This window comes from Aulonocara stuartgranti, assembly GCF_965226115.1.
Source record: "Aulonocara stuartgranti genome assembly, chromosome: 17".
NCBI classification, from domain to species: Eukaryota; Metazoa; Chordata; class Actinopteri; order Cichliformes; family Cichlidae; genus Aulonocara; species Aulonocara stuartgranti.
In genome coordinates this window covers 6,015,615-6,027,915 of record NC_138953.1, presented here as the reverse complement: position 1 = coordinate 6,027,915, position 12,301 = coordinate 6,015,615, and the positions used below count along the sequence as shown (strand labels likewise).

General features: G+C 40.8%; 1 protein-coding gene across 1 annotated transcript in view; it reads left to right on the top strand.

The window, feature by feature from the left end:
* The window catches only part of cachd1 (cache domain containing 1), a 101,357-nt gene that overhangs the window by 47,218 nt on the left and 41,838 nt on the right, over positions 1–12,301 (top strand). The window contains exon 4 of the mRNA XM_082510092.1: positions 8,728–8,834. Coding sequence (XP_082366218.1) covers positions 8,728–8,834 — 107 coding nt within the window. The remainder of the gene's footprint in view (positions 1–8,727; positions 8,835–12,301) is intronic.

The following is a 12,301-nucleotide window of genomic DNA, read 5'->3' as shown; positions in this document are numbered from 1 at the left end:
TTTTACTCCTTAAAGGTACCCTTCGTGTGATTCCTTTATGTTGAGAAATCCAGGCTAGGAGTTTCCTGTTATTCCTGACCGTCCTGTTTGCGTTACGTTGCCACAGATAAATGTACTTCCCAAACTCTCAAACTTGTTTATCTTGAATGTAAAAGAACAAACAAAACAAAACACACAAAAAACACGTATTGCTGCCAAAAATACATTGTGGAATATGTGCGGAGAGGAGTTAGCCCAGAATTGGTCCAGTTCAGTGTGTCCTTCACTAGTCTTGGGCATCAGCTGCTTCTCGGGGTTCCAGTCAGGTCAGCCAGTTTAGTAGTGGGGGATCAGGTGGTTCACAGGGTGTCTGCTAGTCATCAGGCAGGCAGGCTATCGTTTTGCGGAGGGAGGCCACCAAGGGCAGCGCTTAGCAGCCAGTGGTATGCTTTAATCACCGCTGGGTCTCAGCGACGAGCCCGGCCTGAAAATAGCAAATGTATGTTGCTTGTTTGGAATGGTGCGCATGAGCCCCTGTATGTTTGTATTTTTAACATCCAATCTCCAGGTGCTCATTTCAACAGTTTCACTGCTATGCAGATGTAAAAGTGAGAAGTGTGCACGGGAGCATCTCATGCATGGCACTTAATGGTGTCATTTCACCAGTAGTCCTTGAAAAGATGAGCTGCAAGTGAGCCGTTCAAAGAAAATGCCACGGATGTGATCCTCAAACGTACTTTTATGAGGTAAAACAATGAAAAATAAATAAATAAAAAATTGGCAGTGTGTCCCTAAAGACTGCTGCTGCCTTCAGGCATGCCCACATCACAGCAGTGTGTCAAACATCAGTGAGCAGAGCTTAAGCAGCGCCTGTAGTATAACAACACAAAGCTGGCACTTTTTGGTATACACCAAAGTATTCGGAGAAGTAAAACTCTGAGGTGATGATGACACTTGATGGAAACAAAGATTGTAACAAATTTAATTTCTAGAGGAGACAGTTTTCTCCGTAACCCTCATGGTGCTGTTTTATGAAGGCTATTGTTACCTTCAACGCTGAGGGTGCTCCATTTTCATTAATGATGACTTAATATTTAATTCTACTGGCATATGCAACTGATTGTGTCTAAATTGGAGGGCAGAATCACTACTATTTAATATTTATTTATTATTTATTTTTCTTGTGTTGCAGAATTGCTGAAAACGATGCCAAAAGTCTTTCTTAAGGCCACTCCGCAGGATAGCTTTACACTGTGTAGTCGTATCATGTGGGGCTGGGTGGGGATCCTGCAGAATTTCTAATACCTGCACTCATAAATTAAACATACGGATCAATGGTAGCATGGTGTTAATACCGAGCTCCTCTTTCTGAAGGAGAATTCTCACTATCCGAGCTGTCGGCAGATTTACAGTTCAGTTCAAGAGGATACATTGCGCCGGTGATCAGCTACTGGGACATGACATCAAGCTTATCTTGTAGTCTCGTGGTGTCACTGAGATCATAATATCTCTTTGCACGTTAGAGAAGGAGAGGGCTAAACACCAGGCAGGTTAGGAGGAGGGGGTTGTTTAACCCTTTAGAGCCGATCGGAGCGGGAACGCTCTGTTATGCGTAACTATTTTTAAATCCCAGTAGCACTGCAACCACGTAAGCTAGCGCAAAAATTTTTTTTGCATATGAAACCGGAGGAGTTGTACTTACATCTGATGCCATCAGTTTGTCCTAGGTCACGGTTTCCTTCCACATAAAGCTTTGCAAAAACTGCATAAAAAGCGCTTGCAGGAACAAAAACATAATATTCCAGAAACACGCTTTACCGATCTGATCAGCTGTTCAAAACACTTCCTACGTTGGAATAGACGTCAGCGCGAACTTTTGCATTTCCGCCATTACCTGTCCGAAACCGGAAGTGACGTCATTTTCGCGGAAATGTAGTCTTTTTTGCGATCAGGGCCTCAGGGCCTATACTGCTCTTTTTAAAAGTTATCTTTGACTTTATGACTTTCTGTGTCGTTTCTGGGATTCTTAGGACTCATATTGCACTGCTGGAAATAGTTTATTTTGATGCATATGCTGCTTTTTTGCAAATTTGCAGTATAATATTTATTTTCATTTTTCCTGCAGTGTATAAAAATTGGTGTATTTCAAAAATAAAACTATGAAGACACTCAAAATAAATTTCCTGTGGTGGGAAACTATTTTGTGCAACTTTTTTGTATTTACAGTTTTGAGGGATAAGACTTAAATTTCTCTAACTACAAATATATGTTAAAAAATCAAAAACGATTTTCAATTTTTTTGTAGTTTATTGCACTTTTTTGCAATTTATGTAATTACTATGCACTTAATGAATACATATTATTAAAATCTGGGCTATAATGGTTGTATTGATGTATAGCAACTTGAAATGCTCCCAAAAATGGCTCCACAGCATGTAAAAATATAATATAAGCTCTGGCGGACTTGGTTCTATGGTAGGTCTTAAAGGGTTAAGTGACCCTAACAGGTGTAAATGCTGGGCCGCTGTCATAACTTTCTTCTATCTCCACCACCCCACCCCGTTAATGGGGGGGTTTCATATCTTTGTGGGGGGGTTTACTATATTTGTGGGGACCAAGATCCCGGTCCCCACGAGTTTGAAGACATTTTTGAGACTCAAAATGTATTTTTAGTGTCAGGGTTACAATTGGTTATGGTTAGGCTTATGCTAAGGGTTAAGGTTAGGCATACATTTTTGATGGTTAGGGTAAGTGGCTAGGGAAAGCATGTCAATTAGATGTCCCCATAAGATATGAAAACCTGACGCGTGTGTGTGTGTTTTGTGTCTTTATTGATAATAAAAACTGTAGAACCCATGAAACTACAGTTAAAATTTAAAATCTATGTACTCCTTCACATTTTCCAAAGATGTCCAGTGGCCCATATTTGAGTCTTTGCCTGGCTGATTTCTGTCCCCTGGACCCCATGTTTGACAAACCTGATTTAAACCATTAAAAGGTGTTATGGACAAACTACTTAGATGCAATCATTTTCTTCTTTTTCTCCAAGATCTCACATTTCTCATCAAGTCTCCCAACCAAAAGAATAATCCAAGAACTAGAATAGAACCCCCCAATTTGTGTGTGTTGTGTGTGTGCATATTTTCATCATTAAAGTACTTTTTCCATTAGATCCCTAATATGAATGTGTTTTTAGTCAGTGTTGCTATTCCCGAGCACTTGAAAAGTAGTGCAGTGAAATCTCCTAAACGTTGGTGCTTATTAAAGACCACATGTGACATCATTTTTGGAGTAGTGCGCCAAGCTGTAGCCAGCAGCTCATTTACAATAGCAAATCAAACAGCCTAGTAAAGCTTTCCATGTCCACCTTGAAGCCAATTAGCGTGCAAGTTGACTGAAAATTGGCAACTAATATGACTAAAAGACACAACCCTGTTTCCCTTGTTATCACTGCATATAATAACTAGAGGCGTGGTGGTTAGATTTTTTTCTCTTCACCAAACAAACAAAAAACAGTTACTATGCGTGAAGGTGCACAGCTATGCAGTCAGCCTAAAAAACACTCCCGTTAAATGTTGAATAGAGCGTTTGGGCTTTGAGGATTTTACTAGAAGCACTTGTGAAGTGTAAGGAAAAGTCTTTGACAACAAATTCAGTTATCCAACTCTGTGTGTCTAAATCAACACCCCAGTATCCCAGTTATTCGGCCCATCCCTATTTTGATCGTATGTATTCTGTGGGACACACCCCTGTATACATGATAAATATTAGTACATCTAAGTCTGGCAGTTGTCCTGACTTGTTCCGCAGTACACGCTGGAAAATAAGCTTGTAAGCTGGTGAGTGTATTTAACTTATTCATGAGCAAAATGAAACTTTATTTTATTTATTTTTTTACCCCTGCCACTCTTTGGTTCTTCCTGTATGTGATGTGACTCACTTGGTGGCTGCAAACTGTAAACATGTGAATTCTGATGTAGCTCTGATTGACAATAACCCTGCGCTTACATTTCTCAGCAGTTGCTCTTGTGAGCAGCGTAGCAGAGGAGCATGACAATCATTACAAACTGGCAACGGATTCATCGAGTCATACCCTATTACTTACTGAACAGGCCACATTTGGACACAGAATTTCCCTGGACTGAAAAAGTGATCTCTGCTTTTTATAAGCCTACACTTAGTAGCAACCTGCTATTTTGGCATTATTGCAAGCAACATTTCTCCCACATTCATAGTTTTTTGTACCGAATTATGAATTGATCATATACAGCTGTATAGACTAATACAGTTCAGTGTAGTACCCTACAGTAAATCAAGTTTTTGTAGTAAAAGATTCATGTTTTTCTTGTCATTGCTTTAGGGATTTTTTTATTTTTGAAGTTCTTGGTAAAGGCACGTGTGTTTTGAGGTGTTGGTAATACTTGTCCACACTCATTTTCATACACGGGGGACACCAGAGACACATCTTGCTTTAGTGCAGTCTATGCAATGCAAATGCATAGCATCAAAAATTCACTTCAGGCTGTGTCCCCTGTTGTAGAGTAGTTTCTATACACCACACTTTCCTCCAAAATCAATTCTGTCTATTGATATTTCATTTGAATCCGTTTCGGTAGAGCTGCCATTGAGAGCCAGATACACGAACGTGTCTTCAAGCGCTCTCAATTCTCCTGCTAGCATGTTGCCAGCTTTACCGCTGCTACCGCCGAGGGACTGCAAACACATTAGGAGTGGTATTACTCTTGACGTTGGGGCTCGCGCAACAGCAAGCCCCTTCAAGGTAATTATTCTCACTGGGCGTTTTGAATGGCTTGGGACTGCCTGCTTTGCGGATATACGTGGCTCTTGCAGCAGGGGGCAACTTAATATAATAGATTTTAAAAATGGCTGGAAAACGGCAGGTGCTGCCTTATTTAGAAGAGTCTGCCCATTTTAGTCTGTGAAGGAGGGAAATGGGAGGGTTGGTTTTGGTACAAACTCAGCCCCAGTAAGAAAAAAGGTGATTGTTACTGATGATTTTGTAACTGTAGAACACACCTCTGCATTTGTTAATAAGCTTATTAAATGTAAGAATAATGTAAAGGATTGTGCAGAGGCCTTGTAACAATATTGGGTGATAGTTTGATAGATTATCACTGTCGGTTTTTGTGTGTGTATATGTATACATGCATATTAAAATATATATGAAATATAAAAAATGTGTGTGCGTGTCCGACCTTTTTGGAAAACGGATTTCTCTGCCCTCATTAAGATGTCTGATCAGACTCGGAGCTCTCCTCCCAGCTCTCCCTCTCTCTTTTTCGCATGTTTTTTGATGTGGAATTCAAAGCAGCTGCAAATGTATTTTTTATCTGGCACACATTTCGCCGAGCGTCTCTGCCCACCCCTTCTATGCAGAGTGCGTTGAAGGAGAATAGTAATGACTTTGGCCTTGTGGGACTCTAAATGAGCGGAGTTCAAATGCAGCCTGTACATCACAGGACCCGTCAATCAGCAACGGCCAGTGCCAGGTCTGCAAGCAGAGGGAGCCAAAAAGTGTGCACAGTGTGTGTTTACATGTGTGCACACGTGTGGTTGTATGTTGCTAACCCAGATGAGGGTGGGGGGGTTGGCAAGGTCCACTTGGAGGCATGGATCAAAGCACCAAAGCTTGGTGCGGTGCAGAACAGCCTGCTACTCTGCATACCCCCCACCCCCGTTTTGTGGGTATGGCAGAAACCAGCATTTAGAGTGAACAGTACATGTAGCTCATTTTAGGCTGTCGCTGGGCGCTGAAACAGGTGAGAAAGAACTGATAGGTCATGTGCGACGTTTCATTTTTTGACATCTTTAATACTTTTGGGCTTTTGTGCGCTCAAGGACAGTGCCGTCGTAGAGCCGCATCACACCAGGTTCCAGTGGGGACTTGTTAAAGAGCTAGGCCTAATGAGGAAGAAAAAGCAAGCAGCTGTGTAGGAAATGATGAATTCCAAGAGTTTTTATTTTTAATTGGCTTTTTAAAAGCTCATTGTGATTTGAGATAAAAGAATGCTGCTTATCCTTTTTTGGACTGATGACATCAGTCTTATCCCTGATTGCTAACAGTCAAGAATCTGCATTTTGGGAACACTAGTGCACTCTTATCACAATTTTGCCAAAATTTCCCCTTTTCCCACTCATTTTTCCACTGTGTTAGATCAGTCAGACCCCGAAGCCTTGCTCCGTTTTCACCACCACCATCTAGAGCGCTTTCTTTTTTTTAAGGCCCTCAAAAAAGATAAGGAGCAGACACTATAAATACTGAAGATGGTCTGGCCCACATATCTGCTTACATTTCCTGGTTAATTGCATCCTTCTTTATCGGCTACTTGGTCTGGTTTGGGCGGAGAAAGTTCAAATCTGTGGCCTCATTAAATGTTGACATGTATCACAAAGTGTCACAAGGGCTTGAGAACAATACGGTGACCAAACATTTCTGCGGTTCTGTTTGTTTGGAAGTTTGCTTTGTTGATGTAAATGATGGAGGCGGTTATTGTCAGCATTTCTTCTCTGAGCCCACCCACCATTCTTTTCCACTTTAATCTCTTCACATGTTGAGCATAACCTTAAGCTGAACTCGGAATGTCAGACACTGGTATTAATTGGCTCGACTGTCGTTACTGTTTTGTTAGCGTGCACCCATTGTAATTGTATATATATGTTTAAAGCCTATTTACATTTGAATTTTCACATTGTGTCATATTTGTGTTTTTGTTAAACTGCACTGATGCATAGCGATAACTAACTCTGCCAAAAAAAAGAAAAGAAGTGATTCCTGTTCATTTCTCAATTTCTGCATAGTGTTACTTCATCTTAGGTAGTATTTGACTTAAACAAACATGTTGCTTGAGCAGTCAACGTTGTACCCTGTCAGGCTGTAAAAACTCTACTTTGCTCCAACCTTATCATTGTACATGCACATAAATTTACCAACTGTGCTCCCATAGACATTTTATTAGATACCCCTGGCTAGTACTGTTAGACCCCCCCCCCCCCCCCCCCCCCAATTCACACATTTTTTGCTTTCAGAACTGCCTTCCTTTCTTCTTCACACAGATGCCACACGATGCTGGAAACATTCCTCATGGATTTTGATCCATATTGAGTCGATAGAATCACACAGTTGCTGCGGAGTTGTTGGCTGCACATCCATATTGTGAATCTCCCTTTATGCCACATCCCAACGGCGCTCATGTGTTCAAGAAACCAGACTGAGATGCTTTGAGCTCTGTGACTTGGCATGTTTAAGTGCAGTAACCATCAGATGATGGTTACACTGTGCTCATAAGGGGTTTGACGGTCAGGAACAATATGTACCGGTAGGTAGAATGTGGTGTTTAAATGATGCTCAGTTGGTGCTCAGTGCTTCAAAGTGTGCCAAGAAAATATCCCCCACACAATTACACGACCACTATCATTAGCCTGGCAGCATAGATTCGTGTTTTTGTGTGGTTTATGTCAAATTCTGACCCTGCCATCTGAATGTCACAGTAGAAAGCGAGACTCATCCGAACAGGCAATGTTTTCACACTTTTCTGTCCAATTTTTGTGAGCTTATGCAAGCTGCAGCGTCAGTTTCCTGTTCTTAGCTGACAGGAGTAGCAATCTGTGTGGTCTTCTGCAGCCGTAGCTCATCTGCTTCAAGGTTCAGCGTGCAGCTTAAGTTGTAGCTTGCTTTTGGCTTCCTATCAGCTCAAAGTAGTCTGACCATTCTACTCTGATGTCACCATGGCATTTTCGCTCAGCAAACTGGCACACTCTGGATTTTTTTCTCTTATTCAGATTATTCTCTGTAAACCGTAGGGTGGCAGTGTGGGGAAAATCCCAGTGGATCAGCAGTTTCTAAAATACCCAGGACAGTGGGTCTGGCACCAACAACCATGTCTTTTTTTGTAGTTACTTAAATCACCTTTCTTCTCCATTCTGATGGTTGATTTGGACTTCATTAAGTCGCCTTGACCATGTCTACTTGCCTAAACATGTTGAGTTGCTGCTGTGTGATTGGCTAATTAGATGTTTGCAGTAACAAGCAGTTGAACAGGTGTAACTAACAAAGTGGCTGGTAAGTGTGTATTCCACAACCACAGAAAAGCTGCATTTTCACTGTGGTCACTGTAGTGTTTTGTTCAAAATGACACTGGGGGGGGAATGAGGGGAAAAATGAAACGTCTGACATGGAGACAAACAGCAGACGTTGGGGCGCTTTAACAGATGCTTTGAATCATCCAATTAGGCCGACGGCCCTTCTTAGAATCACATTCATATGTATTCAGGGAACTGGGCATTAGCTTTGTTAGAGGAAAAAGCGGGAATCAAGCAGTTTTCAATGGAAAGTATTGTTCACTAGCTGAAACTTCAGCTTTAGAGGTCTGAGCAACAAATGATTCAGTTAGTGATGTAGTGTAGCTCAAATATAAGAAAGCATAATCTATTAGTTTCAGCTGACGTTTCATGTTCATTGATCTTATGTCTCCACATGCCATATATCTTTTATTAATTGTGCAATTTATGTAGATCTTGGTAAATATCAATATTTAGCAGGCCGACAAGCAATTCTCTAAAGTCTGATGAGCTCTGTGTGCACATCTGCAGGTTTTCGTTTTATAGGAAGTAAAGTGGTGGAGCAGTTGTAAATCTGTGCTGAGAGAAAAGCCAGAGCAGCTCCAACAACAAATGAGTTGGACACACGCTCTATAAATTCTAAAATGTTGCCTGTTTGTGTGCATTTAGGTTTGATGGAAACTTCAATATCAATGTCTCCAAGACCATCTGCTGTGACAGACTTTCCCCCACCGTCAACAACCGAGCTTTCAACCCCGGACGGGACCTCAACTCAGGTCTGTTGACACACACACACACACACACACACACACACACACACACACACACACACACACACACACACACACGGTACATACAGATCCAATGAGGGAACTATCATTTGGTAGTCCATGAGCTGGCCTGCTTTAACAAATTACTAGAGATGGACCGATCCGATATTACGTATCGGTATCGGTCCGATACTGACCTAAATTACTGGATCGGATATCGGAGAAAAATAAAAAATGTAATCCGATCCATTAAATATCACGAAAGCACCTCACAAAACTTGCAACACGCCGTAACTCACCTCAGAACGTTAGCACGTCGGAGCCGTATGCATCACGTGATAGAGCGGCTGTGGCATGCGGGACCTGTCGGTGGTCTGGATAGCATGTGGCGCTTCGATGGCAACCCGGCATTTCATCTCCGACAAAGTTATCCCGAGAGAAGTAAAGCAAGTGTGTAAGTCCATCTCTGAATGTTTGTAAAGCATTCCTGCGTTAAGCTTACCAAACGATATATGGAACGACTGCCTCTTCTGGCTGCTACTTCAATCATGAAACTGCTTAATGATCAGCTGATCGGCTTTTCTGTCGCGAGTCCGTGTCTCTGGTTTGTTTTTGGCCCACTTTGCACCAGAAAGAGGAAACCAGCGGCTGAACAACAGCAGCACGTTTAAGCTTGATCAGCTGTTGTTAGAATTTATTTATTATTACTTTCTACTCGAGGATCTTTTTCTACGTAGCTGACGGCTGGTAACTGTGCAGGGGCGGATCTAGCAAAGTTTAGCCAGGGGGGCCGATAGGGCATTAACAGGGAAAAGGGGGCACAAAGACATACTTTTCTTTCTTATTCTCATTTAAAATGTCGAGCTTTTAATAAATAATTATCCGAATCTTACACCCAAAGTTTTAATTTGATGTAAAATGAATAGAAGTCAATTACTGTATATAGTAACTATTAAGTCTAATATATATACCCTAGTAAGCTATAGTACTTTTTCCTTTGGGAAGGTACCATCTGTGCAGTCTGCAATTTTGTTGAAGAAAGATGTTGAATCTATTTAATATTTCTTGAAAAATAATTGATTTCTGTGCATTTTTTTTCACACTGCATCAAATTAAGGTTGATTACGTCGATTAAGCATCATGAGGTGGAGCGTGAGGGGTGGTTCCCTATTTTTTATTTATTTTTGTTGTTGCTGGGAGTTGGAACCCTATTAGTTAGGTTGCTTAATATTTACGCTAAGTACTCTTTAAAATACCAGAATAGGGAGGATGGTGTAGGTCTAAGTTTATTAGATTGATCAGTATTGCTGAACTATGAAATATTTTTTTTTTGCATATAGGTATAACAGAATAGCTTTAGTGTAGTTGTTGTTTTAAACTTGAGTATGAACTTATACAAAATGCAGCAAGATATTTAAAAAAAAAAACAGTTTTGTTGATTAAAAAACACTATATCGGATTCATATCGGTATCGGCAGATATCCAAATTTATGGTATCGGTATCGGACATAAAAAAGTGGTATCGTGCCATCTCTACAAATTACACACAGACACACACAACTTTTAAAGCATTCAAACTTTTAAAAGCCATTTTTTGACTTTATTTGAAGCAGGCAATCATTTGCCAGCAGTTGCCATGGCACCCAGTTTTTAAATTAAGAATGTGTGTTCTTTGCCTCTGCAGTGTTTTTAAAAAATATATAATTGATGTCAGATTAAAATAATAAGCTGTCTGTGTCCAAAGTACTCTGTTCGACTTTGATCTCTCATCTGCAGTTGCACTCGCACTTTATGTGTTATCATCCTGTTGAAAAAAGGCTTCTCAGTTTTGTTTTCATCAGCTCACATAAATCGGGTGCAATCGTATGCAATTGCACACATGCTGTACGCAACCTCGAAACTCCCCTTGTAGCTATTAGAAGTGATGGAAAGTAGTTTTATGGCGTTCTCCCTGCCTTGTTCCAAATTGCATAAGCACATTGCAGAATACTACCACATAAAACTCCCATATGTGTCTGCACTGCATGTCTTTCTGTATTTGATTAAGAATAAAATGGACAAAATTGACTAAAGGCAGGCAAAGGCAACTTTCCTCCTGCTGCTTTGTTTTCCCCAGTTCTGCTCCCTAGCATGCGCTCTCTATTTCCAGAAAAGAAGTATATGCACAGACTCCAGAATATTGAACCTGTTTCCTGATGTCTATTAACTTTACAGTTTTACTCAGTCACTTGTTAAAATCACTTCCAGCTATTCAGTGAGCTGCACTTTCATTTTTTGCTGGCCTTAGAGGTAAATCTCACTGATCACTGAGAGACATTTTTACAAGTATTTTAAAAATATTGCCATCCAACGTTGTGTTGACCAGTTGTAATGATCAATTTAACTTCCAATTTAAAAAAAAAAAACAATTAAAAATGCATTCATTTATTATGTCCACATAATGCCCCTTAGTCACGGGTTGCCCTAGTAGCTAGTCCTTCCTGACACAACCCCAAAAGGCTTTGGGTCTCCTCCCCTAACTGAAGCAGAGATCTTTTATTTGTTAGGCGACTGTGTTAGCAACAACTCTGTGGAGCCAGTATCGTGCGGAATTGAGAGTAATAATTATTACTACTCAAAGCTTCCTAGATTTGGCTCTACAAATTGATATTTTCTAATCTAATGTTTGCTGCAAAATCCCAAAAATTTTCTGAGGACTTCTTAACTTACTTAGCCACATATCTGAGTCAAACCATGGATATAACCCATCTCCGTCATCTCATTGCTGCCTTCACCCAATTGCTTTTTCCCTCCCCAAATATCCCACCCTGGTACTTTTTCTGTAAACCATTCATAATGACTGCCATTCATAACACGTCACCATCGTCAGGGTTTTATTTTCCTTACGAGTCAGTCACGACAAGTTCATGTTACCCCTCCCCCCCACCACCACCACATTCAGCCCTCATTGACCCCCACACTCTCAGTGTATTCATTCCCTTCCATTTGTCTCGGCCCAGTCTAAACAAGCAGCCACAGAGGGGAGGGAGGGCCCGTGTGGGTGAGAGCAAGGGATAATTGAGAGGGAGAGAATGATAAATGAAGTTAGAGGAAGGAGGAGTGAGGGCTGATTGGAGAGTTTATTGTATTTTGTCCATTCTCTCTCCTCCTACCTTCCATTTTCTGTTGAATTGAAGGGAAAGATGGTGGATGGATTTGGAGATATCAGTACCAACAAGTTGGAGTAATCCATTTTCGGCCCTTTGTCTGAATTGTTTTTTTGTAGGCTGTCTTTTAAGAAGTTATAGCCACTGTCTAGGTTAAAGATGCTATGTGACAACAATTCATCCATCAATCTGAAGTATATGCACACTTGTACATACCGATATTCTTTCAGCACCTTTAACTCTCTTTAAACTTAAGTGCCACTGTATATACTGACTCATATTTAGCATGCCAGAGGCAATCTGCCATCTTTGACAAGCTGGCAAATA